Here is a 17,942-nt window from a genome sequence, read left to right as displayed (position 1 = left end):
ACCAATTTTAGATATATGGTACAGTACATTCAGTTCAATCTATCATTGATAGAAAAAAAAAAAGATTCTGCCCAAATCTCAAAAATTACCTCATTCATCAGCATTTCCAAGGACACAGTCATGTAATGGACAAAGTTCTCCACTGAAAACAGGGACTGTGTGTATAAACGGAGAACATTAATTTAGAGGCTCCAAAAACACACTCCTACAGGACAATATATCTGAATACAGAATCTTTAAAGGTCACTTCAGCACTTTGACTATAGGCTAGAACTACTGTTTGTTAAAAAAGCAAACACATTTCAAAGCACTAGTACAACTACTATGAGACATGCTGTTAATGATCATCTTTACAAGCATCTATGTGTTCACAATCAATTTAACATTTATTTTAAGCTTGCTCTAGTTTCCGCTTTGACATTGTGAACAAAATTTGTCAATACTGTAGAAGAATCTTCTGTCTGTAGTTTGCCAAAGAAACAGCTTTGTAAGCAATGCCTTGTCTTTGCAGTAATCACAGATGTCATTCATCCCAATTAGAATGGTCAACAGTTTCCAGTCCTCATCAAAGTCAATATCCTGTAGCAAAAGATGGAAATATCACAATAATGGCAAGATTTCACCATCTGTATTTGTAGTTTTGGAAACAGCATATTCAAATGCACTGTAACAAAATAATGCACATACCTCATATGTTTTCAATGTATCAATCAAATGCCTGACTTGTTCAGGAAGATTACTAGGAAGACAACAAAATTAATATCATTAACTGATAAAACACCACAGCAAAATTAAAAATACAGTTAAAGTAAAAACATCTTGATGGCATATTTTCAAGTGCTTTATCTTTAACAACCATTTATGAAGAATGACTAATGATGTACTGGCATTTACAAGGTGTTGTGTCCGGTTACAGCCAGGTTAAATCCAGTCTCGCAGAGGGGAGCTGGGGTCCCATGGACCGTCTTGGTTGGGGCAGGTCCCACTAAGTGGGGGTTGAAGAGTCGAATGATGTCTAAATCATAAGCACAGAACAGTTAGCCCTTTTATAAAGAATTTCACAGCCAAACTATGAAGATTTCTGATTATTAATTCAAAATATGACTGATATAAAGGCAAAAGGACGTACTTGCCAGTGTAATGACATCTTGAAAGGATCCATAGCCACCAATGCTGTTTAAATATGGAATAATCACAATAAAAAGAGCATTTTATTGGCAAATAGAAGTCACATTATTTCTAAAAGTAGAAGCAATACAGAAATAAAAAGTATTAGTAATACCTCCAAGACACGTGACGAAATTCAATAGGTATGCCAAGAACTGTGGTTGCATTTGCACCAATGGCTGTCTACAAGTGAGACAATTACTATTATTAGAGATTATTATTATTACTTTATTCGCTACACACCTGTATCATCAGTAACTGCATCAGTTACTAATTATTTTGTTCTTATTTTACTTAAAGGAATAGTTCACACAAAAATACAAATTCCATTATCATTTACACACCATCATGTTGTTTCAAACCTGTGTGATTTTGAGAAATCTATGTTTTGTTTTGTTTTTTGTTTGTCCAAACAATGAAAGTCAATGGTAACCAAAACTGCTTGGTTACCAGCATTCTTCATATGTTCTTTTGTATTCGACAGAAGAAAGACAATCATACAGGTTTGGAACTACATGTGTTGATGACAGAATTGACATTTTTGGGTGAATTATCCCTAGTTGTTTACTTCATCTTTGACCTATGAATGAATGTGATTAAAGATAGTGTAGAATTAATTCTGTTGTCAGCTAACTAATGAATAGTGTCCATCAACAGTGCACTAAACTGAATAAAGGAAAGAGTAAATAATCACTCACTGTCAATGAATCCCCAAGGGCAGCGATCACTTTAATATCCGCTGCCTTCACCAGCTCAACTGCAATAGAGATACAGTGAATCAGAAGATCAGGCACCAAAACATTATCTAAAAATTATAATGTGATGAAGTTTGCCTGTGGTACAACAAGAGCTAACATTCATCAACAATGATAAACATCAGGACCTGGGTAAAAATGACCAAACAGCCTCAAAATAAATGTGAGAAATGCAATTATAAACTGTCCTATTCATGACTAGCACTGGAAGCTTGTATGAACAACTTTGACCATATAGTCTGATACACTACTGATTACACAATGTGGACAAAACACTGACCCTAGACCAGCCTACCTGAGGTGGGCACAGAAGAGGAGGGGCTCATGTCAGGACACATGAAAGGTGGGTGTTTGAAACTGATTGGCCTGGTCTTCTCAGGAAACTCCTGTAACAAAATAACAAGCTTGTTTCTGTGATGTCACAACTAAAACATCATTCAGGCCACGGACCACACCATAAACCAAAAAAGATGTTTACATTATGATTTATAACAGATAAATCAATCGGAAGGTTGTATTTATGACCTCATGTAACATTTCAACATTTCCATCACAATACACAAACGCACCGTTCTAAGCGCTTCCTCACTGTAGTGACGGAGTCCTTCCTCATATTCCAGCCTCCACTCGTCACCGGAAAAAATGTTAAGATCCATGAGCAGTTTGGGCTTAAAAAAAGTCAAAATATGACAGTCTGGCCTCCACTGACAAGCACAAAGGCCTTCAACATGGCTCCACGCAAACATCTCCTTCCTTCATCCTAAATCAGTCTCACACATGTAACGTGGGCCCTGCGCTCCAGCTTATCTTCCCAGGTCAGGATGCTTCTAGCACTTACCTTTGACAGGACAGAGGACTAGCAAGCAGGTTGCCACGGCAATGAAAAGCCACTCCATGGTGGAGCGTTTCCAAGCGGGTTAGCACAATGGATGTGCGTGCAGAGAGAACGGGGCCATTATATCAGTGCCCCTTTATCTCCCCCACCCAAAACAGCTGAGTGACGAAGTTCATGCCCACCAACATAAAGCATGATCCAGGCGCACATGCAACTGCCAGAGGACTGGTGACCATTCACAACTTTAGAGAGCTTTAATGGAAACCATGTTGCACTGGGGCCTGGGAGCAACAGACCCACAGCTCAATGCAGATCAGGAGGACCAGGAACCCTTTCAGAGAGAAATAAGAGATGTTGTGCGCACTGGATGTTTGTTTGGACTGAATAGCATTTGTAGGTTTAATTATATTAAGATAGGAAATTACATTCAGATGTGAACCCATTGATTTTTATTAGTTATTTAGAAACATTGCTATTTGAAACTGTAATTATTCCCTTTTTAAGACTCATCCGTTGTTATCTCAGTATTATGTGTGATTTGACTGACATGGAACATAGAAGAATCTGATATATCACTTTCATAGCTTCAAACCATTGCTGAATTGTGAGAACTCTGCAAAAACAATCTAATGCTCTGGTGAATCTTTGTAAGAACAACAGATCTTTACGTCCTATACACATACATACATTTACATTGCAGACTTTTTCACGTTGTGGTATTGCTATTTTACCTGAAACAGCAGACACCATCGCCAAATACTCAAACATTCTAGACATGCTCACAATTTAAATGATCCGAAATATTTTTCCTCTGAAAAAGAACCTAAAACTGAGATTTAGCACACAAGTAGCCACGTCCCAAAACAAATGAATCAGCTTCAGGACGTTGATGTTAGATTGCACAGAGCTACAGATCTTACACGAAAATCAAAAATAGTTCGGAGAGCAATGTATTGATCTTAAAATAAAAAAGGAAAAAGGTGTCTTGTAATACCAAAAACTGAACATTATAGCCGTACAGCAACCCATTCATCAATTAAAATATTTGTTGTGTATGCAGAGGAATTTAAGACCCATTTTGGAAACTTTTGGAAAGGCTGAGTGACTGCTGAAAAATCAGGTTTGAGGTAACTAGAGCTTCAAAAATCTGAAACACTGTGCACCAGCCATAATTGCACTGAATCTTTACCAAAAAACACCCTACAGACACACTTTTGGAACAATAAAAGGAGATCAAGGGCTGTAGTCATCTCAATGATTCAACATTTGGCAAGGTGAGTGTTTATGGCAATAAAAAAACCTTTTGAAAGATTGCTAACCTTATACTACTTACTGTGTAGTTTATTCATCTGTAACTGTGCACATTGTAATCAAGACAGTGAAATCTACATCATGTGCTAGTGAAAACTACTTTTGTCCTTTTGCACAAAATAGGTTCGATCCTTGGCTTTTAGCACAGTGGCAAGCAAAAAGCAGAAACAACTAATGGAGTTCATTCAGCATTGTCTTTTTCCCCCCACATAGTGAGCGTTGATTTGCACGAATGTTATTTCACCTGGCAAAACCCTGAGGCGCACATTTAAGATATTGTAGAAGTTCGTCTAGTTTTTCTCCAAGCCACAGTTAAAAGACTAAAGAGGGAATGGACAGGGCAACGAGAGTCCTGAAAGCTCTTCTGGGGTTTATAGGATTATAAACCCAAAAGCAGGGTGTAGGTGTCAGCGGCTGTCCCGAGAGAGAGATGCTAATGGGCCTCAATTTGTTCTCCCGTATCCTAGTCCTGTTCGGTCACCTCCACCCTGATCTCTCACTGTTCCTCAGGCTCTCCTGCAGGCTGCTCAGGCTGGCCCGGAGGTCTAGGAGGCACTGGAGGGGCTCTGGGTAAGGCTTGGTGCTGTCTCTGCCGATATGCAATCACTGTGCCCAAGAGCAGAGCAATGACAGTCATGAGGTAGAGATCCCACTCTGGACCCAGTAACTGGTCAAGATCCACCTGAGATAGAAGCTCCTTCAGCTGAAGAAAAAAAGATTCATGTTATTGGTTATTCCTTGACTAGAGACTAATCAGATTTCAGGAGGATGCTCACTGACAGATGTGACTTACATTGAGATCCTGCAGGTACTGTAGTGCATAAACGAAGCCCAGTTTGCAGAGGGCCAGGAACACAGGAACTTGGGCATCAGGACTGGCTTCTGCAGCCATATCATAGAACCGTTTAGCCAGATGAATGTCCTGTGGGGGAACAATAAAAAAATAAAAAAAAATAAAAATTGTGTTACAGATCAAATGTGGTTAGTAAAAAAATTTTTAGAAAGAAATTAATACTTTTATTTAGCAAGGGCTCATTAAACTGATCAAAAGTGACAGAGAAGACATTTATGATGTTACAAAAGTTTTCCAATTCAAATAACTGCTGTTCTTTTTAACTTAATTCATCAAATTATCCTGAAAAATGCATCTCGGTTTGCGGAAAAATGCTAAGAAGCATAATTGGTTTCAACACTTAGACACTAGAGACTTCGCCATCACAGGAATGTTACATTTTTAATAAATAATGTCACCATTTTACTGTTGTTGATCAAATAAATGCAACCTTGGTGTGCATTAAGACCTCTTTCAAAAACATCTCACAGACTCCAAACTTTTGAATGATAGTGCACATCTTACAATTAAATATGCACAGATATTTCACCTGTTTAATACCAAGGCCCTTCTCATGCATATAGCCTAGGTTGAACATGGCCTGTGCACTGTGCTGTTGCTCAGAGGCCAGACGATAATGAATGACTGCAGTCTCATAGTCCACATCAGTGCCATAGCCGTAGAAATGATAGTCACCCAGCTTGATTCTGGCCACTGTGTAGCCTGTGAACAAAACATAAGATAAAACTGATAATGTTACAGAGGTCCTGGGTATTCAACAGCTTCATAGAGCCAAATAAATATAATACATATAATTTCTATAATATATATATATATAAAATTTAGCTTACTTTGCAACAATTGTATGACTTTACATTATCCTGCTTATTACGTAGCTGTGTACCAAGTAAATAAATGGGCGCGATATAGTGAAATTATTTTATCAATATTTAATCAACTTATTCAAAGAATAATATGAAAGTAATAGGAGTATGAAAAAACTGTCACAGTGTGACAGCAATGATACTGAAATGTGAGACAGCAGGATGCTGCGACTCTCCAATCAGAATCAAGTATTTGAGAGAGCCATGTAGTAAGCACTTATATTTGTCTCACTATAATTATTATAAGGTCATCAAAGCACTTTGGCATTTTGCTAGAGTGACTGTGGGTTGAAGAAAACAGTCTAACCTTGAGAAGCTGCTCTGGTCCAGTGGAGCAAAGCCCGTGGGTACGTTTCATTTTCATTGAAAATCTGTGACCCCTCTGAAAGACACACACAGACACAGAGCAAGATTTATTTTTACAAACGTGAAATGGCTTAATTTAGCTGGGTTTTAATTTACCAAGGAACAGTAAACATGAAGGCTTTCTGTGCAGACTGCTTTACCTTCACAAAGATTCTGTGTACTTTAAGTGTTGCTACATGTTTACACATGAATTTCCATAACTTATTTTCCAGTCACTTACGATGACTAATAATTATGATTTTAAAAAAATAAAAAAAATCATAATATAGAGATTTCCAGGGCAGTTTTTCATTAGCATCTCAATGACATTTTAATTGTAATAATTTCTTAAAAGTAACATCTAGCTGATTATCTAGCAAAACATTTCAGAACACATTTATATTTAAAATATTTTAGAACAGAACATAAAATAATAATAATTATATTCTCCTTGGAAAAGTATATTCTATATAAAATATAAAAGCCATACATCCAGGACTTTTCCAAGCCTAAAAATAACCAATTTTAAATTAAATCATAACTAAGGGAAATCTGTGCTTTATTACAAAATTTAGATTATGGTCAGGGGCAGATTTAAAGGATGAGAAAAACATTGGTGCTGGCTCAGACCAAGTGACAAAATATCACAAATAATATGGATGTAGGTGCCCTCTGGTGGTAGTGGCAGAGCACTGACTCACTTTGATCGAGGATGAAGGCCACATTGCTCTGGGCGACCTCATAGCCCTGTTCAGCCAGCAGTAGATACTGTACTAGAGCAGAGTCCATGTCGCCCTCCTTAAAGCTTCCGTATGCTGCCATGAGTCTCTCAGACCATCGGCCGCGCTCACACACATTCTTGAAGAGCTGGTCTCACAAACATACAAATATCGTCAACTATCAGAAAAGTTTTTTGAAACATGGCTATGCATGATGAAATAATGCCTCACCTCAACTGCAGTGTGGCAGGAGCGCATGACCCCAGTCCCTGTGGCATGCATCTGGGCTAGATTATAGAAGGCTAGGATGTGACCTGCTTGAGAAGCCAGGTTGAAGAATTTAAGAGCCTGTTTATAATCACGTTTCACCCCGATTCCATCTAAAATATGAAGAAAATGATAGTCATGAATGCACTTTTAATACTCTCAACACCTACCAGCTGAAATGACTAACACACTTCTCGGTCCTCAATGTTTGTCAAGATCATGTCAAAGCAGAATGCAGGTAGGAGTTTGTCATGGCAACAATCACCTAGGCAACCAAACTAAAAGGAGTCAGCTGTGATTTAAGATAAAAATGAGACAAATCGCTATTGAAGTGGTGGAACAGTGAGCTAGACAAGCAGGTAGAAAGAGGGAATAGAAAAACAGAAACGTTCTGAAGCAGCATTTTTAGAGCAGAGCAACACTTGAAAAATTCATAATATAAATTTAAATGGCTTTTCTATTTGTTTTCAATTTTATTTTACAAAAGTCTATTAAATATAAAAAATTATCAGCAATATTTGTTGTTGTTATTACTATTATCATTTGAAAATTTTCATGTCTGGTAAAATTACTTGAATGTCTGATAAAATTATTTTAAAATGATTTAATATAACAACAATAATAACAATAACACTTCGTACTGTTCTATATTCTGAGGCATGGGCTGAGCAATTGTTGGGAATATGCACACTTCTGTATTTGCTATGAAAATACGAGTATTAAACTTTTTGGGTAAATTAATGCATGATTTATATATCAAATTTAACATTCAAGATGAAAGAAAGGTAAAGAACCTCATGAATGAACATATTCCATGGCCTTTACTGGCTCAATAAAACCTGTTCCTTAGTGTCATAAATGGCTGACTATTTTTCCTTTTGCTGTAACAGCAGGAAAGGTAAAGACGCAGAAGTGAAGGGAAAAAAAAAGAAAGCAAAAACTGTCCACACAATTATTCACATGCAATCCCTTTACACACTTACTGTAGTACATGGTTCCCAGCTGTAACTGTCCATCCACCCATCCTTGCTCTGCAGCCTTCTGAAAATACTTCAGTGCCAGGTCATAGTTCTGCAGGATTGAGAAGAAAAAATAACTCAAAAGGTCTTTCAGTGATCGCACAATGTTCAGTTAAACTCATCCAGGAAACTCACCACAGGAACACCCCTTCCATACAGGTAAGCCATACCAAGGCCACTCTGGCCAACCGGATTTCCTAAAGACGCCAATAAAAATGACAGATTAGAGGAGAACATTTGAAAATAAACAGCTTCTGAATCAAAAAAAATTCTCACCAAGTCAGCAGCCTTTTTGAAATAATGCAGAGCCGTGTCATTGTTCTGAGGCACATACTCACTGCCTTCAGAGTACATCTGAGACAACAGAATCAGAGTTAGAGTTAATACAAGAGTGAGATTCACCATTCAATGAATGTGAGGTTCAACATTCAGTTACAGTCTAGGAAAACTAAAAAAAGGCTTAAGTCTATACCTTTCCAAGGAATGCCATTGCATGCGTGTTCCCTGCATTTGCTGCTTGGTTAAAGTACTCATATGCTCGCTGAAAATAATGACAAATAGAAAGTAACTATAAAATCATTAGACGAAATGCACATAAGTTGGCAGAGCCCATGAAAAATTACCTGATGATTCTGTTCCACACCTCGTCCTCCATGTAAGTGCAACTGGCCCAGACCCACCTAGACAAAAAATTTAAAATGTGATGGTAATAATCAAAAATACAAGTACAACACAAGGCCATTAACACCAAATATGAAAAAGATAAAATAGCTGCAGTGATACAGTCTATGTTCAACTTCAAATAATGTAACAGGGTGAAATTCTTCTTAGACCAATCAAAATGGTTTTATTAACCTGTGCCTGTACATCTCCTTTCTCAGCCAAGAACTGGTAGTACTGGATTAAATCCTCCTCCAGCATTCCACTGCTAGAACCAGGATTCTCCACTTCATCTAAGAGCCGGATCCGTTGTACTGCACTGCCACCTGTCAGGGACACATCGCTGGCCACTAAAAAAAAAAAAAAAAAAAAAAAAGTTGCTTTAGGTTACTTTGATATTAAAAGACTTAATCACTTAATTCAGATCTGGAATGAGTGAGAACAACTGAGCAGTACCAGTGATTACAGGTGAGCAGAAGGAGCAAAATTCAAACTAAAAATAAATGACGTCAGACATTTTACAGTTTTTTTTATGTTCACACTGCTGAGAAAAGTCTCAAACATAGTTTTTTTGGACTGGGGAACAAAAAAAGCATAGAGACCATGATTATAGTTAGTAAACAAGATATCATCTTTTCAAGTGGCCACCATGGATCCAGATAACAACTTTTTAATGATGTGCTGAAATTAGACGTGTTTAGACATGTATGAGGACTGCATAGAAATGTGACAAGACTTACCGTAATTGGCCACTAGTCTGTAATAAGTGAGAGCAGATTCACAGCTCTGAGGAACCCCAACACCTCCCCAATATCTGTAGCCCTGAGAAAAGAAAAAAAAAAATAAGAATGGCATATAGTAGAGGGCACAGCCAGGAAATGCAGGCCACACAAGCCTACGCAGCACCAATTAATTGAGAAAGTAGTCATGGATAAATTATGGTGCAACAGGATCTGTGGTTTCAGTTTTGCTTCATGTAACAGAGCCAACATGTCGGTCACAATTTCAATAGATCTGAAGGTTTGTTTAGACACTAAACTTGATATATGCAAAGTCAAATGAAGACTTGACACATACGATAAGCAAGTCATCAAGTCTACTTTCCTAGCTGGAACAAGATCCTCCCTTGTTTGAAATACAGGACAGAGAATCATTCTTACCAGAACCATCTGTGCTACTAAGTTTCCACCCAAAGCTCCAAAGGTGTAGTACACCAATGCCTGCAATTAGATGAAATAAAGCATTTAAATTAAACATTTACATTTAAAATAAGGATGCTGTGCTTTCTAGATAAATGTAATTAGAGAATACCTTCGCTTGACTTGAGTTCACCCCTAATCCTGCAGCATATAGGAAACCAAGTGCCTGTTTGAACACAAATTGAATGGGTCCTCAATGTAAAAAAAAAAAAATTATATATATTTATTTATAAATCAAGTTTTCCTGATGCAATAGCACAGCAGTGATACAACAACCACACAAAAAAAAAAAAAACCAAACAAAATGGCTTGAAATGAGTCACGGGACAAAAAAAAGCATCAGTATAAACATACAAAGATGACATTTAGTTAATAAACAGTTGCTATTACAGTCTGGGCTTTAGGGGAGCCCTCCAGTGCCAGTTCCTCAAAGATCTCCTTTGCCTGAGGAATGCTCTGGGGTAAGTAGTCTCCAAACAGCATGGCATATGCCACCTTCTCCATGGCCTTGGCATGACCCATCTCTGCAACTTTCAGGAGTCTGTCATACAACCTTTAATACAAAAATCAACATAAAGAATATACACTGCCATTCAAAAGTTTGTGGTTGTTAAGACTTTTTTATGCTTTTGAAAGAAGTCTCTCATGCTCACCAAGGGAGCATTTATTTGAAAAAAATACTGTAAACACAGTAATATTGTAAAATATTGTCAGAATTTAAATTTCTATTTTAATATACATTTCAAAGTGTAATTTATTCCTGTGATGGAAAAGCTGAATTTTCAGCAGCCATTACTCCAGTGTCACACGATTCTTCAGAAACCATTCTAATATGCTGATTTGATGCTCAGGATTCAATACAGTACTGTAATATTTTTGTAGAAACAGTTTGCGGATACATTCAAGATGTTTTAATGAATACAAAGTTCAAAAGAAATCTTTTGCAACATTTTAAATATCATTGTCACTTTTGATCAGTTTAACGCATCCTTGCTGAATTAAATTTGATTAATTTAAAACACAAGTATATCTTATTGACCCTAAACTTTTGAATTTAGTGTGATTAAAGTTTATGTTGATACTTTTGACACCAATACTGAAACCAAAACTACACAAAAAACAAATTAAAACAAAAAAAAAATTACAAAAACACAAACATAAAATCACAATCCATCAATACTTAATAATCATTTAGCAAATGCTTTTATATGTTATGTGCTTTATTAGACAGGTGAGGAACTGTTTAGATACACGTATAGACAGAAATATAATCTCTGTTATATACACAGCAGCCGCCGTGTAAATGCACAGAGTAGCATTATAACAGAACTCTAATGCAGCTATTACGATAAAACAGTGCAGCTTTACCCTACATACACATGACCGGAAAGAGCAGAAGCAGTCGACTGTGGCATTATAAAAGCTCTGCTGCTTTCGAGTCATGTGTCGCACTAGTCTCTCATTAGCAATCGCTCCAGTGGGTTCGTTTCGCTTCCACAGCTTTCAGCCCCATCCTGTTTCATACTACAGTGACGTTAATAAATCTTTAATATATTAGTTCATCCATGAACATGATTTCTGCCCGAGTCCTGTCAGATTGCATCACTTGTGGAGATGAAGATGCAGCTCCCATGATTCCACACTTAATCATGGCGTCATCAAACTACGCCTTTGTTTGATTTGAATATGCACCCTCTAGCGATGGAAATTACATACCGTGCCTTTAAGGTACAAATACTCACTCTTTAAGAGTAAGTAAGCTACAAAGGTGTATCTTTGAGGGTACTGCACAGGCTACGGGCTTAGGCCCAATCCCAATTCTACCCCTTACCCCTTCACTTCTTTTCGCGCATTCATGTGAAGGGGTGGGGTGTCTCAATTCTATTTTGGCTGGAGGGGTAGGGGTAGGGGGAAGGGCCAGATAACCCTTCAAACGAAGATTTTTCGGGAACCTCACTTCAAATGAAGAGGTATGATCAATTTCCCTTAGAATTGAATTGGGTCTTAAAATACAGTTTTTGCACAATTTTTCAGACAGTGTAGGTTAAAGACATACAAATAAGAAAACTGTTGAAAGTGCACTGCAAGAAAAAAAAAAATATATATATGGCTGCACAGCACTCACTCTTTCTTCTGGCTCCTTCGGTTTGTGCTGTTAATCATCTTAATTGTGTCCTGGTACTGTTCTTCAGCCTCTTCCACCAACCTCCTCTGCTCAGCCTGTTCCTCCGCTGTGAGGACAGATGGACACAATTACACATGCATTTGGTATAAAAACTGCAAGTGCTACGAATCACAATTGATTAATAAAGGTCAGCAAAGTTAGCACTGATCTCTTCATATCTAGGCTAATTATACAGATGAGTAAGCATAGCTTTATACTAACATGCCAAGAACTTTCAACTAAAGTAATATCATTTTTCATGTAGGCTGTAGATTCACAATATGAAACAATATCACTCATTTTTATTATATAAAGTACACTACCAATAACAGCTCACTCACTTTCACAGAAGCCCCATTTCTTATCAGTGTTGTAGTCGTACGTTGTGGCACACCACAGCCTCCCATCTACTCTGCCTTCAGTAGTACACTCCGAAAACTCTTTATCTTGGAAAAGGAAAGGAAACACGCAGGGCTCCCCGGAGGCCGTTCCACCAATCACCACTGGAACTATGATAAACACCAATGAGAAAATGACACAATAACCAAACACTTTCACAGGAAACCAACTACATACGTGAACGCATGGGTGAGCAGGTTTCTTTTCTTAACAAACATTGCAAGCTGTGAGATGGCGAACAACAAAGAAAGATCTTATGCCATAAAAACCTAAAGATAAGTGACGTATGACACAAACAATATCAAAACCTTGAATCTGGGAGCAAAATATTAGCTGAGTAGTAAAGAGAGATGAATAAAAATTATGCTAAATGAACAGAGAAATCTACCGACAAAACCAGAATACTACATCTTATTCAGGAAGCACCTGCAGACCCCATCTGGATCTACTCACCTTCTTTATGACGCTCCTCTTGTGGAGGAGGCTGACTCGGAAGGTCTTCCTGTTCAATCCCCTCAACCTCATTCTCCACTTCATTGTCTGTTGTACTGCTGTCAGCCTGGGTATCTTTAGGGACATACGCTTGCCCCACCACAAATTTGGAGCCATCATTACCATCTTTGCTCTGATTTTGACGAATCCATAAACAGAAAACATTAGTACGACAGTTGAACGCATATGTGCGTGTATGGATTTAAAATATTACTGTATAAACAATATATATATATATATATATATATATATATATATATATATATATATATATATATATATATATATAGTGTATACAGTAATCTTTTAAATCCATAAACGTTACATTGAGAACATGGAGTTTAATTTCTGTTAATAACACAAAACACTGCTACCCAAGTGCAAGTTACATGGCTCTGATAATATGTCATTATGTTTTAATGCTTACCTTAGACTCACCACCCTCTGCAACTTCATCATCTGTTAGTACTTCTGCAATCAAGATGCCAAACAGTCAATTTTACAGCTCATATACACTTTACAGCACATGATAATATATTGAATGTAAATGTTAAATAGCTTTACATTTTGGTTAACGTCTAAATAAACACACATTTTCCTCATAATTCAAGAAGAGCCTCTGACTCACCACCAGCTATCACTTCCAAAGTCACTGCTAAAACCAAAATAAGGAGCAGACAAGACTTCTTTGTGGGATTCATGTTGCCAGAGTGTGCAAAACGCAGTGGACGCCTAAAAATCTGACTTAGTTAAATCTGCACACTAACTATCTGTTGTACTAGCTAGCCATTTAGATATAAATCTGTCAGTGAACTGCACCTGACTGCATAACCGCCTAGCTATAGAACTTGACCAGCGAGCCAACCAACCAGAAACTTCTCCCAAGAGCAAAAATGGATTATAATAAACCAACCCATTCGCATAAACTGGACATTAACACCTTTATCAAAGCATTTTCAGATAGCAGCTCAATAATGTAACGTTAACTAACTCGGTGACAGCCTCTGCACACAGCTAGCACAGCTAAACAAATAACACTTCTCAGAGACTAATGCCGTGTCTGTCGCGGACCATGAAAATATTCCAAGACGATTCCCGGAATAACCTTCCCAAGGCAAATGCAAATTTGATTAAATTCAGCAACACAATAAGTTAACAGTTCAGCCGTCGATAGCGTTTCTCGTGTTTCAGCGTATTTCTGTTCACTGACTGACCCCCTATTTCCTAATCCGCCGCGGCTTCACCAATCAGGAAACGGAATCGGAGAAATTAGCCAATCGCTGCCCTCCAAGAGTCAGTTGACCAATCAGATGTGCACACACAAGAGTACGCGAACGGAGCAGAAGTGTACACGACAGTTTGCAGGATGTGGGAACGCCTTGGGGGGACAGCTGACTCTCTCTCAGCTGTGTGTGAAATAAACAATATGGGAAATATCAAATATTATATTATTATTATTCTAAATACTAGAAATAAATATTTTAAATAGTCCAAAATAATCCACACTCATAAGAGATATAATGGTTCGAGAGCAGGTTCTGAGGCTCTTGTAAGTTATAACATTTATTTCTTGTTTTATTACAACACAGATTTGACAATGTATTTTAACATAACATTCAAACATACATACTTTTTTCAAACATGACATAAGCTCTCTAATGCAAATGCAAATGCAAAAAAAAAAAAAAGAATCCAGCCACCTATTTTTCACTGTAAAGGCACAGATGTTTGTGGGCATCCAGCAATTAACTGGTGCAGGCAGGGTATACAACAAGTGTTTCATGTACACAGATGTCTTTTTTTCATCTGTTTGTATTATGTCCCGAGTTCCTGGCACAGCATGACATGAGCTTTGGCTTAGCAGAGTCGTGCTCCATAACCAAACGTCTGTTTAATGGCATTAAAATAGTATCTCTGCCAGCCCTCTTTCATTCTTTCCTCCTCATTGCTGGGAACTCCTCTGGCCTCCAGAATCAGCTCTGTCTCGCTGCCTTGATTCACAAAGTTTAAAGTGACAGTTGCTGCATGTCCTGAATGAGAATTAGAAAGAAATCATTACTCAGATTAAAGCAAAGAGATCCAGTGATAGTAATGAACATTGGCTATAAACAATCAACAATGAGCAACACATTTCATAGAATTTCCTTAACATATACAAAACAAATAATACAGAAAAGTAAAATGTCATTTATTATGATTACTAACATTAAAATGGCATGTGAGTTCATAAAGAAATTTTAATACTACATGAATATATACAATAAATAAACCATACTAGCTGGCCAACTTGAAAACCTCCATTTTCAAGGTCTGGAATCTAAAGGGAAAAGGACATTTTTTAAAAACTCATTACAGAAATATACTATAAGAATCAAGTGAAATTCTCACCAGAGAAATCAATCAAACCAAATTAAAATTATTATAAAAAGTTCATTCTCACCAGTTCTGCAAACTGCCCATAAACATGTCCTTCCAGTAGTCTGAATTTTCCACCCGAGGACCCATCCATAAAAGCAGCAAGGTGTGTAAATGCCTTTAACATCTACACAGATGAAAAGACAAAGAGCAAGTGAGTTCAACATCAAATAATCTATGCATAAAAGAGAACACCAGGATATACAGTATACACATTTATTGCTTTAATTGCATTTGTATGGACAAAAAAAAAAATAAGTTAGAATCAAACCTACCTCTTTATTAAGAACAAAACACAACACAACTCTTCAGGTAAGGAAAGTAACTTGAATATCATTATTGTGTCTTTCATAATCATTGACCTTGGCTTGTGCCTCCTGATTCTGTTTGTTGAATGCTTTTTCTGTTGGTAAAGTCAGCGGTGTGCTTGGCTTGGTGTGCTTGGCAGGTCTTTACAAAATGTAACACAAATCTGTACAAACAAACATAAGTTAGGTTTTTATTCAACATGCTCTCTCTTATAGAAAGAGTCTTTTATTGGGAGAAAGGTTCAGTTACGTCTAAGTCATCCATGTCATTTTCATCAAAGAGATTTGGTATTTCCACAGTGCCTTCATATTTGATTCCCATTTTATTTGTTCCTATAAGAAAACAGCAACAACAACACATCTTTCATTCAGTTATTATGTTGAGTGTGCAAACAGAACTTTCACCAGTCCAATTGGCCTTAACAACCCACTTGTAGAAGTAGATGAGTTTCCCTTTGCGGTTGTTGATAGAGGCCTCGCCATCTATATTGCTGATGTCTGTGATCTCACATGAGCCTTCTTCACCCTCTACACGAATCCCAAGAAGGAGGATATTTACTGCATCTTGAGACCAGTCTTGTGACATCTCGGTCTCCCGTCCAGTAATAAGATCAAGAAAAATACATATTTATAAAGTTTATTTGATAGAATTAGCATTTAATTCAAGTTTCAAAAGAGAACTATGCAAATACTTTTAATAGCAGTCTCTCCAAATTCTATTTGGGGGGGGGGGGTAATATAGATAACTATAGATTACTTATACAGATAAGTTACATTTTACATATTTCAAGTGGGACAGTTCAAAAGTCTTACTCAGTTTGCTTTTCATCAGAACACCCTGAGTCTAATTCTGTCTCACATTCATGTACTTCCAAAAATAGACCATGCCAACCCCTACAGGACATTCCAGAGGCTTCTGCAAACACTGGAAAAACTAACGTAATGGCCGTAACATCAGATGTAGGCAGTATATGTAAAATATAAAACAGTTTCAGAAGTTTCCTGTTAAGTGTCAAGCCATACTCCATTAAAACATTTCTATCTGTTTTTATAAACAGTCTCTGGCCGCCCATTCTTGAGACTGAATATTAAATAGTTGTGCATGTCACACGAAGGATCATTTAAAAATCAACATTTTAACCCAAATTAGCATTTTAACCCAATATCTAGAGAGAGAGAGAGAGAGAGAGAGAGAGAGAGAGAGAGCCCTTATGGTTCACACGGTGTTGCCAACTGGAGGATATGCATGTGTAACCCACCAGCAGCAGTTATTGACATTTGTCACATCTGCTCTTTTTTCCACAGTCCAACGCTGGTCTCCCTCTCACCATTTGGCCATGACAGAATTTAGATGATTTAAAGGAACTGAGATGTTCCAATAAACTGCGGGTGTGGGATAACAGTGCAAGGACTGACAGATGTAAATTCGTGAATCACAGAATAACGTATGCAGTAGGAGCTCAGCTGATTTTGCTGCGTCGATGAGATGTCATAAATATTCATGAGATTGTTAAACAGAACAGTGAAGAACGGAAAAGATCAGGCCTATATAAAACTTACAAAACAAAACTCTCATGATTGGGGAAATCCGAAGGAGGCAGGGAGGAAATGTGCAAGGAGTAGTCAAGAGCTGCTTAACTTGCGGCATCTGTCCCCAAGACCTTTACTAAGCCCCCATAGAAAGTCCCAGAAACCGGAACTGGGTGAAGAAGCTTCCTCTAGAAACGAGGAACTTGCGGACCTCCTTGGCCAGAGATCCTCATTACCTCAGTACATAAATAAATAAAAAAACTCTTCTAAAATCTCACTTTTCTACTACCAAACCATAAATCTAATTTCTCAACTGGATTGAGCTCCTTTGTGAAAAGAAGAGCGGTTATTTGTTTTGAATGTGCATTTGTATAGTGTACTTTATTTCTCAAAAGGCTATTAAAAAATTATCCAACAACTGTACTTTTAAATAATATAATATTAATGAATTAAAAAGCCACTTAAGTGTACTTTAATTACTGTTTATTTACACACTTAAGTACACTTTTAAAAAAGTGCACTTTGTAACAATGTTCAATTATCTATTTTAAAGTGCATTTTAAATAATTATGTTTTAATAATCTTTGTCAAGCTTTAAAGATTTAGCATTTACATTTGAAGTTAATGTATTTTAAATGTTG

The 17,942-nt window shown here is 37.2% G+C and overlaps 2 protein-coding genes and 1 pseudogene across 3 annotated transcripts; all 3 read right to left on the bottom strand.

Moving 5' to 3' along the window:
- Positions 1–71: 71 nt before the first annotated feature.
- Positions 72–3,922, bottom strand: LOC109045081 (phospholipase B1, membrane-associated-like). The gene is made up of 8 exons (XM_019062950.2): positions 2,492–3,922; positions 2,218–2,308; positions 1,866–1,924; positions 1,283–1,350; positions 1,130–1,173; positions 895–1,015; positions 688–739; positions 72–579 (listed from the first exon to the last, which is right to left on the bottom strand). Exons 1-8 carry the CDS (start codon positions 2,666–2,668, stop codon positions 403–405), a joined length of 789 nt encoding a protein of 262 aa, XP_018918495.2. The 5' UTR covers positions 2,669–3,922; the 3' UTR covers positions 72–402.
- A 150-nt stretch (positions 3,923–4,072) lies between these two features.
- sel1l (SEL1L adaptor subunit of ERAD E3 ubiquitin ligase) lies at positions 4,073–14,287 on the bottom strand. Of its 2 annotated transcripts, XM_042777744.1 has the most exons (21): positions 13,677–14,286; positions 13,476–13,519; positions 13,010–13,181; positions 12,499–12,666; positions 12,119–12,224; positions 10,384–10,546; positions 10,106–10,159; positions 9,955–10,014; positions 9,535–9,616; positions 8,990–9,144; positions 8,758–8,814; positions 8,607–8,675; positions 8,411–8,488; positions 8,270–8,332; positions 8,099–8,186; positions 7,080–7,228; positions 6,831–6,996; positions 6,092–6,166; positions 5,451–5,623; positions 4,862–4,990; positions 4,073–4,771 (listed from the first exon to the last, which is right to left on the bottom strand). In XM_042777744.1, exons 1-21 carry the CDS (start codon positions 13,747–13,749, stop codon positions 4,565–4,567), a joined length of 2,331 nt encoding a protein of 776 aa, XP_042633678.1. In that variant the 5' UTR covers positions 13,750–14,286; the 3' UTR covers positions 4,073–4,564. The 2 variants fall into 2 exon arrangements, with proteins under 2 accessions (XP_042633678.1, XP_042633677.1); XM_042777743.1 differs by having other exon boundaries at positions 8,270–8,488; positions 13,677–14,287.
- A 311-nt stretch (positions 14,288–14,598) lies between these two features.
- LOC122149057 lies at positions 14,599–17,110 on the bottom strand (annotated as a pseudogene).
- Positions 17,111–17,942: the final 832 nt, after the last annotated feature.

Source organism: Cyprinus carpio, chromosome A20 (assembly GCF_018340385.1).
Source record: "Cyprinus carpio isolate SPL01 chromosome A20, ASM1834038v1, whole genome shotgun sequence".
Taxonomy (NCBI): domain Eukaryota; kingdom Metazoa; phylum Chordata; class Actinopteri; order Cypriniformes; family Cyprinidae; genus Cyprinus; species Cyprinus carpio.
This window is presented reverse-complemented; position numbering and strand designations above follow the sequence as displayed.